This window comes from Balaenoptera musculus, chromosome X, assembly GCF_009873245.2.
Source record: "Balaenoptera musculus isolate JJ_BM4_2016_0621 chromosome X, mBalMus1.pri.v3, whole genome shotgun sequence".
Taxonomy (NCBI): domain Eukaryota; kingdom Metazoa; phylum Chordata; class Mammalia; order Artiodactyla; family Balaenopteridae; genus Balaenoptera; species Balaenoptera musculus.
Window position 1 is genome coordinate 20,498,406 of NC_045806.1, and position 20,656 is coordinate 20,519,061.

Consider the following 20,656-nt stretch of genomic DNA (forward strand, 5'->3'; position numbering starts at 1 on the left):
GCATGCGGGCTCAGTAGTTGTGGCTCGCGGGCTCTGGAGCGCAGGCTCAGTAGTTGTGGTGCACGGGCTTAGTTGCTCTGCGGCATGTGGGATCCTCCTGGACCAGGGCTCGAACCCGTGTCCCCTGCATTGGCAGGAGGACTCCCAACCACTGTGCCACCAGTGAAGTCCCAAGACTTGAATTTTTAAATTTCCAGTAGAAGTGCACCCTGTATTTTAATTTTGTTGATTTTAAGTTTTGCTGCATTGTGATCAGAGAATGTTATCTGAATCATTTCTTTAATTTATTGATGTTTGCTTTGTAGTCCAATCTGTGTTCATTTCCTGTCACTGTTCCTTGGGCAGCAAAAAGCAGGTTATGTTCCCTTCTCAGGTTACAGAGGTTCATATATCAAATCTACCATATTAATTATTTTATTTGAGTTTTCTATACCTTTGCTTTTTTTAATCTACTGGATCTGTCATGGGTCAAAAGGAGTTCAGGTCTCCTAATAATCCAATTCTGTTTCTCCAGATATTGCCTATGGTTTTTGCTTTGTGCCTGTTAATGTTACATTTGCTGCTTAGATATCTTTAACTGTCATTTCGAGATGCACGCTTTAGGGTACAGAGTGCTGCCCTTTGACTAGTTCAGTGCTTTTTGGCCTGGATTCATCCTTATGTGACATTGAGATCCGGAGCCCTATCTGCCTCTTGTTTTCATTTTCTGCTAGAGCATTTCTGAATTTCTTGAAATGTAGTATAAAGCTGGGTTTTGCTTTGTGAGTCTAACTTTTTCTTTTATGTGGTTAAGTTTAACCAGTTTATATTTATTGATATGACAGATCTGTCATCTGTAACGATAAACATCTATAATTTTCTTTCACTTTATGTTTTTAATACCTGTAATTTTTCTACCATATTATATATCTTGCTTTGTTTTATTATATTTCTTTTGGTTTGAATTTTTGGTTCCAGGGATTATCTTTCTACTGATTTATTTAGACTTTCTTTGTCCAGTATGATCACCACTAGCCAGTTGAACCTATTGAGCCCTTGAAATGTGGCTGTTGTGACCGAGAGACTGAATTGATTTAATTTACATTTAAACTTAAAAGTGATACTTGGTTCAGTTAATTGGAAAACTTTTAAGTATGTTTAGAACAGTTTGGATATGTGAATCTACCTTAACTGTAAATTTGATGAAATCTAATTATAGGCCAATTATTTCTGATAGAAATTTAGCTTTTGAATTGAGATGTAAGTATGACACACACTGGATTTCAAAGACAATATAAAAAATACTAAAATATCTCAGTATGTTTCTGTATTGATTCCACGTTGAAATGGTAATTTTGGGGGTATGTTGCATTAAATAAAACATCAAAAATTTCACCTGTTTCTTTTTATGTTCATATGGCTGCTAGGAAGTTTAAAATTACTTGTGTGGCTCATAGGTTTCCATTGGACAGTGAGGCTTCAGACAGTATACATTAACTCCTTATAAGGAGTAATAGAAATATCACATTTTAATGTTCAGAATAAACATTTATTGATTTTATTTCTCAGTATAACTTTTACTCTTTTTTTCCTGTAAACCTGTTGCTCTCAGGAGTTTTGGACCGATTAACTGTCTTTGAATGGCAGTTAACGTTATGGTGGTTCTTTGTGATGTTTACAAAAGCTTGAGGTCTTTCTGTTAAGTGGTTGTTAAGAATTTAAAGTTCTCTTAGTGATGTAAGAAAAGGAGAACTTGGACTGTATGCCATAACTTAAAGATAGAACCTTCTGAATCTTGAATGAGTTCATAGGAAATGATTCACATTTTCACCTGGACATGCTTTTCATCTTTCAGCTTTACCCTGTCCACTTCGGGTTCCTTCATTAATCACTCTCATCTGCTCCCTACAGACTGACTTTCTATCTGTTTTATTTCCCAGTTCCTTTGCACTCGTCTTTTGCACAGCTGCACTTGTATTAAACATATTTGCTCCTGGCTCCTGTTCTTTGATTTTATTCTAAACTGTCTCTTTCCAGAGGGTAGGCACTCACCTGTTCTTTGTAACCTTCTCAGCTTCCTCGGCTGTTTGCTTTCTGCCCAGAGTGGGCACTTCATAAGTGGTGATTATTGACTCCATCTAAAGGTTGTTAAACATTATGTCACTTTAATTTAGTCAATTGTTATATAGGTCTAAACTTCTGTAATGTCCCCACATTTAAATATAGCATCTCTGAAATAAAACCACCAGAAGATAGGTTGTCTGACAACTCTGTCTTCTTTTCATAGAAAAGATTTCTATCATAATTACACTGGTTCTGTGAACCTTGGAGCTTTTAGCTATTAGAAGGCAGCAGCCAGTTTCCCTGTTTTTACTCTTCTTGAGGTTTGAAGGCCCAGCCGCCCTCTGTTTTTCTTTAGAAAGCTTTTTTTTTTTTTTTTTTTTTTTTTTTTAATTTATTTATCAGTAATAGTGGCTCACGGGCTTAGTTGCTCCGTGGCATGTGGGATCTTCCCAGACCAGGGCCCGAACCCGTGTCTCCTGCATTAGCAGGCAGATTCTCAACCGCTGCGCCACCAGGGAAGCCCTAGAAAGTATTTTAAGATTCCATTATCCACTGAGAAGTTGATTTTGTTTGCAAATGACTGCTCTTCGAAAAGCCTTGAGTTTCTAAGTCATGCTCCTTAAAGCCTGATTACTACTGGGGAGAAGAGTGGTTTTGTTTCTGGAGAAAATGAGGAGATTTTTTTGGGTTTTGTTTTTTTTTAATTGTGTTAGGAAAAGGGAGAAACAATGGCATTTTGTTTCTGAGTGTGTACATTTTGTACCTTTACATATATGTACGTGACACACCTTTTCTGTAAGTGGTAAGGTTCTTCTACTGTGAGGAGTTGCCAAGAATTAGACTAATCTGTTTAGAGACAGAAGCTAATAATTCAGAATTAAAGGGGAAGAGTACAATTTCATTTAGGGTAAAGATATCTAATGTGGCTTAATGCACCTTGATCAATATTTAAATTTAAAGAAAGAATTGGCCTTTTGGGCCCTAAAGATCTGATATGACTGGATTTCAACATAATCTGGTTTATCAGGCTCTGAGCGTTTAAGGTGTAGTTCCAGCTTTGTTCATTCTCTTGGCAGTTTTGTATGCTTCTGAAGGGGAGACATGGCCACACGTCCTGACCTATTGATGACTGAGTGGTTTCGTCCCATTAAACTTCGGGAAGTTGATCAGATTGTTGGCAAGATTTGGGAAACTATGGTCTTATTACTGGATGGAATCAGAAAATATCACCTCTTTTCCTTTTCATTTTACATGCATTCTATTATTTTACTTCCATGATTATCTGATTCCAGAGTTGGGCAAATCCTTTTTTTTTTTGAATGCCATAGTCTAAGACAGGTTATCGAACTATAGCCCGAGGGCCAGCCACCTGTTTTTTGTGTTACAATTAACAGACTACTTTTAAGAGTAGTTTTAGGTTCACAGCAAATATGGGCAGAAAGTACAGGGAACTCCCATACACCAGTGTGGGACATTTGTTACAGCTGATGAACCAACACTGATCCATCATTATCACCCAAAGTTGATAGTTTCTATTAGCGTTCAGTCTTTGTGTTGCATACGCTCTGGGTTTTGGCAACACCTATTTTTGTAAATAAAGTTTTATTGGACCACAGCCATGCCCATTCATTACATAGCGTATGTGGCTTCTGTACCTCTGCAACAGCAGGGTTGAGTAGTTGCCACAGAGACGATTTGGCCCACAAAGCCAAAATGTTTACCATCTGGCCCTTTACAGAAAGTTTGGACCTCTAGCCTAAGAGAGTTTGGCTCCCTGTTAAAGAAGTGTGCAGTGATTGCTGTTAATTGGCATTTAAATGATAAAGCTCTGTTGGTCCCGCATGCTAGTAACAGTAAAACTTGGCTATCTGGAGTGTGACTTTTGGGGTAGCTAAGACTTTTCCAGGTGATCGGTGGCTTACCTATAGGGTATGTGCCCCTGTGTGGAATTACCATGTGAAAGGCTTGGAGGGATTTTATAGCTTTAATCTCTAGGGCTGTCACCAAAGTTTAAGTGTACCGGTTTCTCCACAGCCCTGCCAAGGTGAGGTTTTATGACTTCAATTGTATAATAGGTAACATAGAAGCTAAAAGTTTTATTTTTTCCCCTTGTGGGTTTATTTTGTGCATTTTGTTGTGTGTGAAGTGCCCTTGACCATTTAGTAACTGGACTCGGGAGTTTTAATCATTTGCATGCACTTCCTGTGTCTACTTGGCATAGTAAGCTATTGTGCTGTGTATCTATTGTTTTCTCTTGTGCTCCCTTCTTTGGTAAAGTAATTATCAAAGTATACAACTAAAGGCGTTCGGAAAGATTATCACCTCTAATTCTTCCATCCATTTTTTGGTGATAGCCTTACATCTTTTGCCCATATATTTATATATGTTGACACTGATTATTGGTTTCCTTTTTATTTAGCGCACAGTCTGAGTTTTAATATACCCAGTCATTTACAATGCTTTTATCATGGTCAGATTTATCACCTAGAGCAGTATGTAAATTGTCACTAAATCCCTCTGGAATTTGTTGCCATCTCTGTTGGGACGTTTGCAGTCAACTCACTTTTAGTCTGTTCTGCTGTCCATTTGCATAGCAGCAACTATTAAGACCTCACGTCTTTCTGTCTTGTTGCTGTTTTATCACAAAGTCCACAGAATAGTTTATATTTGTGGATTCTCTCCAAAAGGACAACTTTTCTGATTTCAACTAAATATCATATGCTAACTTTTGCCTTGTAATTTCTGTTAAAATTTGGTGATGGCAGCTCCTTATTTATTACTTCAGATTTTTAGGAATTCTCGCTGTTCTTGCCCACTTATTCTTCTTGGTAAATTAGCTAAACTTATAGAAAATGTGCTAAGGGAACTGTGGATGGGGTGGGGTACCTGGCGTTCATTGAAACTAGCCTGGAAGCATCTTCAGGTAGCCCGTTTCGCCATATTTGTGGCAGAGCGGGGTTTGATTGCCCTTCATATCCCTCGAGGAGAACTCCTTTCCTAGTCATTGTCTCATCTTGGCTGAGATTATTCTTTCTGCTATAATGAATGGCACAAAAATTACAGCAAACTATTTATTATATATTACACAGGTCGATATTTACATTCCCTGTGATTGAATATTTGGGGTTCTAACTCGGTAGATTATTTCCCTAAGCATCACCCAAGCAGTTGTGATTTTATTTTCAGTCTTAGACTTGACCTCTGATTCCACTCAACCATTTGAGTTGTACCAGTGTTTCTTTCTTTCTTACTAGGGCATGGAAGTCAGTATATAATAGTTTCGCTGTTGGGAATAAATTGCTACGTATCTCTTAACATTTTCTCAAAGCATGAAGTTAAGTATTCCCATGTGTTGTTGGCCGGAAGACAGTAGGGCCCTTTGAAACGTGTAACATACATATCTTTTCCCAACAAATTATTACATCTTCATTGACCAGAGCATACTCAGGGTTTACCTGAACCTTTCCTTGGATCTGTTCTAGAAGAGTACAGTGTTTCCTTAAGCTTGGTAGCAGATATTCCTTAATACTTGACTGTGCACTTTGTATAAATTTGGTTAATTTCTCCTCTTCTGAGATGAAATAGAAAGTAAAGTGTCATTGCTATATTAACATTCCTACATTGGTCACGTAATGCGCTCAAGTGTGGTCAGTTTCCTAGGAGGCTGAAACAAAACTCAAACATGAAAATAGAGACTGAAAATAGATGGGTCAATGAAAAAGTTGGGGATGCTTAATAGCCACTGTCTGAGCCTGAGGAGTTCTTTGGTTTATTCCTTGTTGAATTTCCTGTGGTTAGATGCTAGTCAGTGGATCTCAGTCCTGGGTGCTTGTGAGAATCATCTGGGGAGCTTCTAAAGCTAGTGCCACCTGTCCCCCCACCCTCATCCTGTAGAAGCCAATTACATCAATCTCTGAAGGGAGGGTCTAGGTGCTGGTATTTTTGACTTACCCAGCTGACTATAATGTGCTTCCAGAGTTAAGAACTGTGTTAGATCTGGTAAAAATTTTGCCCAAGAGCTGTGAACCACTTTAGGGGATAAAGTCTGTGAGATGCTGAAGGTTAACACTTAAGGAGTTTAGGAGACCATCAGCATTTTTTTTTTTTTTTTTTTTGGCTGTGCCGTGCAGCTTGAGGGATCTTAGTTCCCCAACCTGGGATTGAACCCGGGCCCTCAGCAGTGAAAGCACTGAGTCCTAACCACTGGACCGCCAGGGAATTCCCAGGAGTCCATCAGCATTTGTTGAACTTTCTGGATTCGGAATGGAGTGGAAACTGAGAAACATTGGGGAATTGTCGAGGCTTAGTTTCTGCCTTTGAGGGGCTTATAGATAAATGAGAAGTCAAGACAAATATGTCAATATATATAGGCTAGCCAAAATGTATGCATCCCATGAGTTTGTGGCATGCTTTCTCTACCTCTCCCTTGGAGGTTCGTGTAATAAAGGTGCTTTCTGGGTACGTGTGAAGTGTTATCCCAATTGTCCTTTATCCAGAGCATCCTTGGAGGCTTCTTTTGTTTGTTTCTTAGTTTTTTGGTAGGAAACAACTATAATGTATGTACTCTTTGTCTTGATTTCTAGCTCCTTTCATTGGCTACTCACTACTAGCAATGCTCTCTCCAGAGTTGTCCCAGAATGTACATTAGGCAAGGTTGGTGTAGGATAAATAACTGTAAAGTGTACAAACCAAAATCTCCTCATAGATTGATTCAGTGGGAGCCTGAGCTTAGCGATCATCTGTCCAACCTCCCCAGTTTTACACATGAGAAAGTAGAAGCCCCGAGTAATGAAGAGACTGCCCAAAGCATCAGCTAGTTGTTGACCTAACATCTTGGCTGCCTCTTCCAAAGTGAGCCAGAAATTATTCTTTCTAGGAGGCGAAGGGAACTTACATTTGTGTACCGCTCTCCACCAGACACAATATTAGTCAGATGTAGCTGTAATTCTCACAGCATCCAGGTGAAATAGATGTTTCCATTTTTTGGATGAAGACGCTGAAGCTTAGATGGTTTAAGTATCTTGCCTAAGCAAAGTTAGGAGCAAAACCACAGTTAAAATGCAGGTCGATTGAGCTTTTAAACGTATGCTTTTTTTCTTTCAACTTAACATACCATTTCTTACCACATAGTATACCATTTGCCACAGTGCAATTCTTTCTAGCAAACAGAGTCTCTATTAGTAATGCTTGGGGTCTTGTCTAAATTTGTTCTTTTAGACAGTCTGGAAATTGCATAATCTAATGTTTGTCTAGTCTTATCATTTTGGAGCTATCAGATTGCTACCTCCTTCATTTACTTACACTAGAAACAATTTTTATTCTGAGGACCCACACTTGTTAGTTTATTGTCTTGTTAGCCTATTGTCTCTCCCTGGAAATATGATAACGGGTCTATGTGGACTTGTACTCAAGGCTTGGTTTCTGGTGCCTACCACCAGTGCGAGCTTGGGCAAATCACTTAATCCCAGTACACTTCAATGTCCTGATCTACAAAATGGAAACAATAGCATCGAATCATAGGCCTGTTGCACCCATGAACTTGAGAACATGCAGCACAGCGCATGGCACATGGTAGGTGCTCAGTAGATGTTGGCTATGCTTTTGTTATGGGAAGTTAGTGATACAGCATTATCCTGGACAAAGTCAGCTTCCTGCTAAGAATGAAAACTGCATAGGGAGCTCTTAACCTTGAATGTTAATTATCTTAAAGTTTGTTGGCTGAAGGTCCCAGCTATATAAACTGATCATTTTCCAAGAAACATAGCACTTTCAGCTCATTTGTGCTTTGAGCGTGACTGGCTTTGGATCTTCTTCATTCACTGTAATGGTTAACTTAAGGTTTTGCTCAATTAGCCTCGACGATGAGTACAGTGTGACATTTACGTAACTGTTCCTGCTTCCATGACAACAAGACATTCTGTAATCCAGCGTTAGGACTAGATCCTAAACCCCTTTCTGGAATTAGGGTGACGTGGATCTGTGTGGTGGCTCTGGCTGTGAGTGCTACTCATATGCTTTAGCCGGTCAAAGCTCTATTTGTGATGTCAGTTCTCAACACATCCTTGCCTTTCCTCTCCACTCTCTGGCCTGACACACCATATTGACAATTACTGTCACTTTATCATCACCTTCCTGTCTACCTTTTGGCTCTTCTTCCCCTAACTATAAGGATTGGAATACCCCTAACCAAATATACAGAATGAAGTGATCTATTAGAGGAATTTACCATTACCAGCAAATGTTATCTTGAACCCCTGAATTTTATTTGCTATTGTAAGTTTATACTGAAACTTACTAGGTATTTTAATTTTCAGTTCTAATCAGGAAATATTAAACACCTACAATGTGCCAGGTATTGTGCTGATGGACTGTTCAGTTTTTTGAGGACTCTTGGGATCCATGGGACATAGACCTCAGTGACTGGGGGTGATGACAGAGGGGTTGCCCAAGCCAAGGGCACAAATTGTGGGCCCATGGTGAAATCTACTCACAACTTGGTTTGGCCTTATCTGGCATACAGAGGGGCAGGTTTCTCACTAATCTGTTCATGGATACATATATTTCAAAAGAGTCAACAAATAGGATCTCTAAAGAGAGAGGATCAAGGTACTAGTGGCTGTCGCTCATGTTCCCTCAGCACAGACACAGATCTCCTTCAGGGAAGGATCCAGTAATCCTCACTTACCTTAATTAAGAACCCTGTCATGATCACCCTGTACCCTCTTTTCTTACAAGAGCATCAAAAACCATTACATGAAGGGTAGCATGGGCTTCAGACCCCATTAGGAAGATCTGCATATAGTAGCACGTTCTGTGTGAGATTTTTGTTTGTTTGTTTTTAGAATAGAATGGCTCTAGTAGGGTGTTTTTCTTTAAAATAATAAAACGGCTCTAGTTATAGGAAGACCTTTTTCAGAAGACTGCTATTTTCTTTAAAAACTCATTTTATTTTTTAAAAATTGAAGTATAGTTGATTTACAATGTTGTGTTAATTTCTGTTGTACAACAAAGTGATTCAGTTACGCATATATGCATTCTTTTTTAAAATATTCTTTTCCGTTATGGTTTATCATAGGATATTATTTTTTTTTATATTTACTTTTATTTATTTTCTTTTATTATTTTTTTGGCTGCTTTGGGTCTTTGTTGTGGTATGCGGGCTTCTCTCTAGGTGTGGCTTCTCTCTAGGTGCGGGTTTTCTCTCTCTAGTTGTGGCACGCAGGCTCCAGAGCACGTGGGCTCTGTAGTTTGCGGCACGCAGGCTCTCTGTTGAGGTGCGCAAGCTCAGGAGTTGCAGCGCACGGGCTTAGTTTCCCCACGGCATGTGGGATCTTAGGTCCCTGACCAGGGATTGAACCTGTGTCCCCTGCATTGGAAGGCAGATGCTTTACCACTGGGCCACCAGGGAAGTCCCTATCATAGGATATTGAATATAGTTCTCTGTGCTATATGGTAGGCCCTTGTTGTTTATGCATTCCATGTATAAAAGCTCACGTCTGCTCACCCCAACCCCCCACTCCAGCCCTCCCCCAACCCCCTCCCCCTTGGTAACCACCAGTCTGTTCTCTATGTCCGTGAGCCTGTTTCCATTTCGTAAATAGGTTCATTTGTCATATTTTTAAAATTATTTATTTATTTATTTATTTTTGGCTGCGTTGGGTCTCTGTTGCTGTGTGTGGGTGCAGCGAGCGGGGGCTACTCTTTGTAGTGGTGTGCGGGCTTCTCATTGCGGTGGCTTCTCTTGTTGTGGAGCATGGACTCTAGGCACGTGGGCTTCAGTAGTTGTGGCACACGGGCTCAGTAGCTGTGGCTCACGGGCTCTAGAGCACAGGCTCAGTAGTTGTGACGCACGGGCTTAGTTGCTCCGCGGCATTTGGGATCTTCCCGGACCAGGGCTCGAACCCATGTGCCCTGCATTGGCAGGCGGATTCTTAACCACTGTGCCACCAGGGAAGTCCCCATTTGTCATATTTTAGATTCCACACATAAGTGATACCATATGGTATTTGTCTTTCTGACTTCGTTCAGTATGATAATCTCTAGGTCCATCCATGTTGCTGCACATGGCATTATTTCGTTCTTTTTATGGCTGAGTAGTATTCCATTGTATATATATACCACATCTTCTTTACCCATTCATCTGTTGATGGATATTTAGGTTGATTCCACGTCTTGGCTGTTGTGAATAGTGCTGCTATGAACATAGGGGTGCATGTATCTTTTTGAATTATAGTTTCGTCTAGATATATGCTAAGGAGTGGGATTGCTGGATCATATGGTAATTCTATTTTTAGCTTTCGGAGGAACCTCCATTCTGTTTTCCATAGTGGCTGCACCAACTTACATTCCCATCAACAGTGTACGAGGATTCCCTTTTCTCCACATCCTTTCCATCATTTGTGATTTGTAGACTTTTTAATGATGGCCATTCTTACTGGTGTGAGGTGGTGCCTCATTGTAGTTTTGATTTGAATTTCTCTAATAATTAGTGATGTTGAGCATCTTTTCATGTGCTATTGGCCATCTGTATGTCTTTGGAGAAATATCTATTTCAGTCTGCTGCCCATTTTTGGATAGGGTTGTTGGTTTTTTTTGTTGTTGAGTTTTAAAAACTCTTTAATGACTGCATATTTCTCTATGTAGATATGCAATATTGTAATTTATTTGACTATTCCCTTATTGTTGGATACTTAGGTTGTTTACAGTGTCTGTCCCAAACCTTTTATTTGGTAAAATTTCAGACCTCAGGAAAAATGATAAGAACAGTACAGTTAACACCCGTGATTTGCACCTAGATTCACCAGTTACTTTGCTATATTTGCTTCTTCCCCCTTCCATCCATCCCTATCCGTATCTCCTTCCCTCCCTCTCTATATACACCTTTTTGGCTGAACCATCTTGAGAGTAAGTTGCAGATGTAATGACTAAGCATGAGAGTACTTTCCTAGTAGCCATGATACAGTTATCACAGCGAACTTATCATTGATATTATAATATAATTGAATATTCACATTTCCTCTAATGGCTCATGGCTCCTATATTGGATAGCTGGGGTCTAGAACATACTCAGGAGGCACTGTGGCCCCAGGAGGGGCTTCTACCTCAGTAATGCAGCACCAGGGATAGAGGGCAGGAGTGACAGGTAGGACTGGCTGGGTGAAAACTGGAGAATGAACCAGAAGTCTGCAAACAGAAGGGTTACCCTCCATCCTGATCATCAGAACATTAATAGGCAGGCAGTTACCCCTAGGCCAAGTGAAGGGCAAGGAGGGGGTTCTTCTCTAAAGACATTGAAAGAACTGTTTAAGGAGAATAAGGGAAGCTGGTGTGGTGTTAGGACCCCACCCAAAAGCCCTATGTAATCAGGTGTTTTGGGTACTCACTTAGTCCTTAGGCTGTCTCACTGAACAAGCAAGGATCACCTGCCATCTGAGGGAAGCCTACAGCAAGAGAAACTAACATAAATAAATGGCCCAAAAGTGACTCCAAAGAAAACAAATTCAGGTAGTAGAAGAGTGCTTTAAAGTATAATTTGAGAAATAAATCATCTTGTACACTTATGAACATCTTGGGGCAGATGGCGTTTTCCAAAGATGGCCCTGACAAGGCTTTTCTCTGATGTGCCCTTGCCAGCCCTCCACCAATGCAGGGGGTCTGATCCCCTCCCCCTGGAGTCTGGGCAGTCTATGGCTGCTTAGAACAGTTGAGGATGGCAGAAGGGGACTAGCTGTGTGACTTCTGCAGCTGGGTCATAAAAGGCCATGCAGCCTCTGCCTTGTTTACTGAAGCCATACAGGAATCCAACCAGCCCCAAATCGCCATGCTGTGAGGAAGCCCATGGAGAGGCCACCTGACGATGCTTCAGTAGGCAATCTCAGTCGCTAAGTAAGCGGCCCAAGGTCAGATATGTGAGCTGGAAGCCTTCAGATAGTTCCAGCCCCCACTGTCCAGTCACTCTTCCAACATTTAAGTTTTCCCAGCTGAGGTCCCAGACCAGCCTTCCCTCCTGTGTCTTGTCTGAATTCCTGACCCACAGCATCTATGGGCATAATAAATAGACATTGGGCTGAAAGAAATAGTGTAATAGCTGCATGTTGTTGGGGCATTGAGTTTGATAGGGAATGAGGTGTGTGTGAAATACCTGATCTTTGGCTCTTTGGCTCTGAAGTTTCTGGCTCGCTGTTAGTAATAATAACCCAAATGGGCCGGCCTAGAGTGGATGCAGCCTCAAGTTTGGTAGACCCCAAACCCACTACCTATTTTGATCTCTTTAAATTCAGGAATAAGTTTTCCCAAACAAAGGAAAACTGTTAAACTTCCCAGGCAGTGAAATAGTATTTCTGGACATGGAGTAAAACAAACATTTTCAAAGTATAAATGAAGCTAAAGAAAGAGAGGGGATTCTTTTGAAGGATATTCACAATCATTTGGTAGCTCTCCATTCACACTTAATGGTTGTTTCTTCTGAAGGACTATTCAATTAATTATTGTTTATAGCCCTGGTAAGTTTGAGAATAAATTACTTATGCTAAAATTCAATGTTGTCAAAAGGTTGAAATCTTATAAATACAACTGAAGAAAAATCAAAGAGCTGCCCCTGAAATATTATTTTCTCAGTTATATTTTACCTGTTTTAACATGGTTAATGGTAAAAATACATTGTAAACTCAAAGATTTAATTGACAGTAATTAGAAAAAGCAGCATTATCAGAATGAGCTGATCATTCTGTTGGGTTTTAGTGCCTTGCTGGTAATTCTTCCATTTTTTGCCCTCCTTTTCCACTCCCTGATTCCCTTGCTTACACTCCTAAAACATCCCCTACCAAGCCTTAAAGCTGAAAGATGTGGATAAAGATAGCCTTCAAGTAATCCAGACAGGAGACTACATTTTTGGGAGGCATGTGCTCAGCTCTCTGCTTTAATTATAAGATACATTATCAGGTCATTTCATTAACCGAAGAAATAATTATTTTTTCTGCTTCCTGTAAATTAGTCGAAAAGAGGATTAGAGATTCACCAGAAATATATGCCACTGTGGAAACCACGTATAAAGAATAATGTCGGAACTCTTGCTCTCAGAAGGCTGGTCAAATGCTCCTTTCTTATCAGTGACCATCACTGAGAGGGCTCCCCATATTAAATCAGAAGTCATTTATGGAAAAAAAAAAAAACACCAAAACTCATTTGTGTCTACTTAGTGCTCTGTGCTGATCTAAATGGGAAGGAAATCCAAAAAAGAGGGGATATATGTATACGTATAGCTGATTCACTTCGCTGTGAATCTACTGAAACTAACAAAACATTGTAAAACAACTATGCCCCAATTAAAAAAAAAGTCATTTGTGTTTCTGTGTCTGTTTATCCTGTGTCTTGGTGAACTGGAAAGCCATTTAGAACCTTTCTAGACAAAGCCAGTCATACCTTTTGCAAATGTAGTAATTGTCTCCGATTTCTCAATGAAAGGGCAAAGTATGAAAAACAAACAGAAAACAGAAGAGAATTAAAGGGTCATCAAAAGAGGAAGAAAAACTGAAGAAATACACAAGTGTATTTAAGCCAGTGACTTATTTGCTTCACGAAATCAGAATTTTCCATGCCTCTCACCCACTGCTTCTTCATCTTTTTCTGAACTGATACTAGGGAAAATTTTAATCGGTAAATTTGAATAAGATGAAGTATATGGAGAAATGCAGAATAAAAATAGAAAATCAAAGTTAAGGAATGTAGAGAAGCCAAGTAAGCGGGGAAAAAATGAAGTCAAATGACTGGAAAGAATAACTGGAAAATACTCAATATGCCAGAAGCCTTAGAAAAACAGAACCCTTTTGAGAGGACATTCAGATAAAACCAAAAGTTTCTTTTTGGTAAGTTAACTAAAAACAAGATTGTTGGAACCCTTTGATTTAAACTGAATATTTAACATTAATAAATAAGATAAAATACTTATATGAGGAAAACCACAGGAAGGTTAAAAAAAAATCAGGCATTTCATATTTATTTTTAGGCTCACTAATTAACTAAAAAAGACTTATCCCTCTGTTTAAGCTGATGTATAATTAAGGTATCTGAGTACAAAGAATTCGTCTCTAAAGCTAAATTAGAATGTAGGAGGCAAAACCTGAGATTTTGCAGGTACTCTTTTTTTAAAAATACAAACTTCTGAAAGTATTCTCTATTCTTCCAGTAAATCATTGAGACGCTCCCACAGGTGAGGCAGTCTAATCAGTGCCGGCGGGGGTGGGGGGCGGTGGGTATAGAGAGAAAGTTTCTTTCAACACTAGTTTATGAAAGGCTGATAATCCAAGAAGCCTAGAATAAATGCTTCCTGAAACTTTGGTTATTTCAGGCCACGCCTAGTAGTTAGTTGAGTCTTCCAGTTAGTGCAGAGTTGACCAATGGAAGCACCAAGGCCTTTTATTTTAAAATAAATAAAATTGGATGGTAGGGACACAGAACATACTTTAATCCTTTTTTAATTATGTAGAATCATCAAGTGAGCACAGGCGACCGCGCTGAACCAGAATGCAGTCACGCTCTCAGGGCTTAGTGAGCATCAGACTGTTTGATCTGGCACCCCACGGCCGCCTTGGGCTGCTCTGCTTTATACCAGCCGGCATCATTAGTGATTGCGATTTAATGAGCCCCCTCATCTCAGTTTTAAGAACCTGTTCGTGTTAAATGTTAAGCGCTTTTTAACCCTTGCTGCAACCTCTGCGAAATCGGTCCTGTTCTTATTTTATAGATGGCTACACCGAGGCTTTGACGTGTAATGACACTTGCCGGTGTTCACGAAGCCAGTGGACGCTCGGGACAGGATTCAAAGCCAAGTCTAACTCTGGCATCTGATCTCGGCATTACTGTTCTGCCAGACTGCAGTCTTTTTATCTGAATTCTGAAGTCCAAAAAGCTCAAAAAAATTGAAGTTCTTTTTTTATACCTTTGCTGCCCAGACTAAGTCCATGGCAAAACCTGGCCTGCAGTGATTTGGGGTCCGTGGTCTTTCCCTGCTCAGTGTCGACGTTCACAGATTGCGCTGTAGCTGTACTGTGTCTGTAGAGTAGACTGTTTCACGCAATGGATGCACGTACTCTTTTTTACCTTCCTAAAATCTGAAAACCTTTCAATTCTGAAAGCCGTCTAGCCCTGTGGATTTCCAGAAGAGACGTGCACCTGACTGCCTCTCACCACCTGGCAGCTGCCAGACCGCTGTCACTTCCCCAACCCTCCCTCTTCACCCTACTCCCACCCCCAGCCCCCCCCCCATGCTGCTGATGTGCTGCTCCTCATGTGCTCTGGATGTGGAAGTTTAAGCATGTCAACTTTCAATACCCCTAAAAACTCAAGAGAATTTTTCAAAATCCTGAGGTCATACTGCTATTTCCAGTTCCAGTTCAACACCACAGGGTTCTCGCTTCTTCCCCATTCCCTAACTTCCTTCTCCGCCATCATTTCTTTTGTGCTTTTTTTTAAAAAATGTCCTTTCTATTTAACCAGGATACAAGGTATTTCTCCTGGTATGTGCAAACGTACATGCACATTTTAACTTAGATAATAGGTCCTTCATTTTATAATGAGGTTCATTCTGAGTTTTGAAATATCAACATTTTTAGTGCACTTAAAATGATCCATCCATAAAAATTATATACAGAACATTTTAGGAATTTATATATATATATATATATATATATATATATAATTTATATATATATATAAAATCTAAAGCAAAGCAGCCTGAATCATCTTAAGTGTTAATCATCTAAGGCCAAATGAATGTGTATGGAGTAAGTGTTGGAAGGTCATTGCTGAGATATTACACTCCTCTTCCTTTTTTGGAGTATTTCCCTTAGGAGAAAAGGCAAAGGCAGAATTATTGATTAAAGATTTATTGGAGGCCTTCAATATACTACTCACTTAGAATGAGGTAACTGAGGGATGGGTTAAGAATGTAATCTTTTATTCTGACTTTTTTGGAAATGGAGAAGGGGGGGCAGGGGGCAGTGGAGGGAAGAGGTTCTGCAGATGACTCTCAAAAGTGGGTTCTGTGGGACTTCACTGGCGGCCCAGTGGTTAAGACTCCGCGCTTCCAGTGCAGGGGAGGCGCGTGTTCAATCCCTGGTCAGGGAACTATGATCCCACATGCCGCACGGCTTGGCCAAAAAAAAAAAAAAAACAAACAGTGGGTTCTTTTATTTCCAGTCTTATTCCATGAGAACAGGAAAGAATTTGGCTGGAAGTGTTAGAATGGATTTACTTCTGAATCTCTATTGCTGCCTTCATCACATTTGGAAGAAAGAGGAGAGTTTGGAGGAGAAGATCTTTCGATGAGCCCTGCTTCCCTCTCTCTGGGCCTGGCCCCGAGGTTGCCTATTTTCCAGCGGCCTCCAGGGAATATGGGGCATCAGGCAGGCCTCTCCGAATGTGAGAGAGTCGGGACAGACCCATCAGTATCACAGAGGACAGAAGAAGAACTAATGATCGCCGAACACTTGCTCTGTGTTGGGCTCCATACATGTTGTCACATGTAGTCTTTACAAAAACTGACGTTTCATCCCCATTTTACAGATGAAGGCAGCTGAACCTCAGAAGTTAAGAAGCTTACCAAGGGTAAATGGAGAAGTTGAGGCTGAAGCACATTTCTGTCTCCAAAGCTCATGTCTTTTCTATCACATCCTCTATCCCCCAACTATCTCTGGGTTTACAGCAAGGTTGGGGTTTGGGGACAAGACCAGTCATGGAACTGCTCTGGTCACGTGGCAGCCGGGGAAAGGGCTCGGGTTCCTCTTTCAGGTGGCCTGGTACCTTTTCTCTCACTGTGCCCTAGTCGCGTACATTGTGTGCACAGCCAGCCCAAGGCAATCAACAGAAGACTCCCTCCCTGACCTCTGTCTTCCTAGTCAACACTGTATCTCCGTCCTCTTGGACGTGCTGTAGTCCATCACTCCATTTCTGAGGGCACCTGTGAGCTGGCTTCTCGGGCACCTCCCGAATCCTGTGTCTCGGTCAGAGCTGGGGTCTGTGGCTGCTTCCTGGTCCCTGAAGAAACACATTTGAAGAAAATCTTAGGAAGCAGTCGGCCCGCAGTAGGTGAATAGTTGTGGAATGAATGGGTCTGTTGCCTTCTGGAAACCCCCATGAACAGGAGTGGATTTACATGTTCTCCTACTTTTGTACTTGGCAGTTTTCCCACAGCGTTTATTTGAAAACAAATTCAGATTATGTCCCAGGTTACTTTTATACCGCCACTGGTAACACTAGGGATGTATTTGTGCTGAGGGAAAAACACTGCTTTCAACGTTGCCTCTTGGAATAAATGTTCTTTTTCTATTCTAATTAAATTATTTTCTTAAACTTGCTATTTCAGAGGATAAAGATTTAACTAGAGACTGCAAGATTACTTAATTTTCTCTTCCCGACCAGTCACTGGGCTACCATGAGAACATTTTATTATTCCATCTGTTAGATTATAAAATCATGGAACATTTTTCATCTCTTAATAGGGAGAGATAATGCATGTGAGAAAACTTCATATATGTTCCTACGAAAGGAGCTTCCTGTGCGCCTGGCTAACACAATGAGAGAAGTTAATCTTCTGCCAGATAACTTGCTTAACCGCCCTTCGGTGGGATTGGTTCAGAGTTGGTAAGTAAATAATGTGGCTTCAGATGGGTCTACCCAGAATGCACTGAACATTTGGCATTGGGACCATTCTCCCTAAAAGTACACGTACTGCTTCTGTGGGAATGAGTCATTCAGGATAGCCGGGTTTCCCAGGTAATTAAAAGTTGGGGTTTTTTTATTTTAACTGACAGTGTATAATTGTCCTAAGGAAAAAACTTTTCAACTGTACTAGACACTTTCTTGACTTTTCAAATTTTTTCTGGTTATAAATGTGATTTTTCATTGAAGAAAATGGGAAAGTACAGAAAAATATAAAAGAATAGCAATGCAGTGTCCCATGTGAGCAGGTCTGCAATTCTTTGGATAGGGGGATGTTGCTTCTTTGATCCAGTCTCTGCCATGTTTTTTCTGTTTTCCTTTTAAAGAAGTTTTTAGAAGACAGTACTTATTTTAGGGCAAATTAAGTCATTTAAAGGGGAACCTCCTGTGTGAAAAATATGAGCTACCTGCTGTGCCTCATCTCCCCCATGAAAAGTCTGAAGTATCTTCACAGAGTATGTTAGCATTCAGTCAGGTGTAGCCCTGATGCTTAAAGCACGTGCTGTCTAATTGAGGAAGTTGAATTTGTGACTAAACTGCCCACTCAGTAGGCAGAGTGGGATGGGTGAGTGGTAGGAGGGAAGACCAGGTGGTGTATTTTTAGAAAGGGATTTGCATAGATTTGAGAAACGCTTGCTTGTTTCCTCTGTATTCTACAAGCAAAGAAGAAGTCCCCGTGGAGAAAGCTGGAGGGGTTCAGGATGCCAGATGCACAAAGTGCTCTCAAGCCAGCACCGAGGAGGTGCCGTGGGGGCCTGGGGGAGGGAGGTGCCGACTGTGGTCTGCGCTGCCCCTTGGTGGGGGGGTGGAACTGACAGGGACAGGGAGAGCACTTTAGGGGACGGGAATGATGTGGACAGATATGGGGAGAGTGGAGCCATGAATTAGCTGGCATCTAGAGTATTAACGGAGGCTGGGCTACTGAAAGAAGATAGCCATTCAACAGTCATTCCTCAGTAATACTGATTATAATAAATTCTTAGGGTTGAGAATGAATCATCTGAGAAACACTCTATTGGGTGGTCCATCCTTGTCCCAGACAAGCAGCAGCCCCTCACTGAGGCAGGCGCAGGGGCCCCAGGACCCCAGAAAGCTCAAAGAGGTGGCGACCATGGCTTCCATCTCAAGGTCACTTGGATTCTACCGTAAACTCATAGCTTGTTTCAGGAACAGCAAGTACTTGTTTGCATGAGACTGCTTTATTGCTCCAAGACCATGATTAGAGATTTTCCAGCAGAAAGTATATAAGCACTCTTGGGGCTAGCTACCGTGCTGGGAATTCTAGGTAAGCTAGCTGACTTTCAAGTCCCCAGTCATGGTGGCAGTGACAGTCAAACATTTACTATCACTTATGTAAAAGTCACTTCAGGGGCTTCAGAGTGAATTGCTGGCAAATTGCTGACTGAGATTACTGAGTCAGCTCTTTTTTTTTTTTTTTTGGTCTCCTTACTATTTCTCTTCCATAGCCATTGCAAACATGTGCATGTTACTTCTTCCCTTTCTTTTTTAAACATTCAATTTTGAAATAATTGTGTATTTAACAGAAGGGTTTGCAAGACTAGTAGCAAGAATTCCCATATCCTTGCACCCAGATTCACTAATTGTTAACATTTGGCAACATTTGTTCTATCATTCTCATTCATATTCTCTCTCCCTCTCTCAATATATATATATGTATGGTACACACATACACACATAAAATACATTATTTTTTTCTGAACCATTTGGATTAATGGTACACATCATGCCCCTTTACCCCTAAATACTTTAGTGTGTATCTCCTTAGAACAACTCTTAGAAAACCACAGTTTGATTATCCAATTTGGGAAATTTAACATTGATACAGTAATATTATCTAATATGTGGACCCTTCTGTCTTTCATCAGTTGTCCTAATAGTGCTTTTCTTTTTAAGCAATCCCCACCCCCACCCCTGATTTATGGGTCCAGTTCAGGATCATGCATTGCGTTTACTTGCCATTTCCTTTTCCTCTTGAAAACAGATCTTAAGTATAACAGGCCATGAAGCCCATCTCAGTCAGAGTGTGTTCTCCTTGCTTTCTTGACTTTCAGGCTGGGAAACTCAGCATAATCTTTGACTCCTTTCCATTTATGACTTTGCTCTTTAAATGAACTATCCCCTTCCAGAAGGATGGGATGCCTGCCTGAAATTCTGCTGACGTGTGGCAGGGCAGAGGGCATCACTGTGGATGGCTGACTGTGGCCTCTCAGGGTGGTTTAACCTAATGATTTTAACAATGTCTAATTCATAGCCTTATATGCCCAGAAACTTTAAAAAAAAATATACCCAGTAATGAACATACTTTAGTATCATGCGTTGTCACAAAGTTCAGGTGAGGCTGATTAATAAAACGTCCTTCCTGTTTATGTATTTATAAGCTTAACAGTCATTTTTAGTTACTGGTGTGCCCTCTTCCTCTATCCAAAGTGGGATAGTAGGATTAGTAGTCATTAATTATTAGAAATACTTAGAATAAGGGATAATTTTTTCAGGACATGTTAAGACCCAAAGCAGAGCTCATACACCTCTAAGTAATTGGAATCTCTGAATCCCCACCAGATCCGGCAGGTCCAGTCTGGGTGTAGCTGCTGCTGTAATGTGCCTCTCTAAGTCCCATTTTTCCTCTGTTCTCCATATCTTTGTTGGACATATTATTTCTTATACTGGCCCTGACTGAGATATGTCGGTATTCTTAATCCAGAAGCTGTTTCTGAGGGCCTAAGAGGCATTCTTTCTCCTTCATTACATGTTGATGAAATTAGGTTAACTCTGAGAAGGAACCTTCTTTATTTCTAGTTCTAGGTTCTTTTTTTTTTTTTTCCTTTTCCTGTTGTGCCATGCAGCTTGCAAGATCTTAGTTCCCAAACCAGGGATT

The 20,656-nt window shown here is 40.6% G+C and overlaps 1 protein-coding gene across 1 annotated transcript in view; it reads left to right on the top strand.

The window, feature by feature from the left end:
* The window catches only part of PDK3 (pyruvate dehydrogenase kinase 3), a 76,881-nt gene that overhangs the window by 5,663 nt on the left and 50,562 nt on the right, over window positions 1–20,656 (top strand). The window contains exon 2 of the mRNA XM_036839847.1: window positions 17,541–17,682. Within this exon, the coding sequence (XP_036695742.1) occupies window positions 17,541–17,682 (142 nt within the window). The remainder of the gene's footprint in view (window positions 1–17,540; window positions 17,683–20,656) is intronic.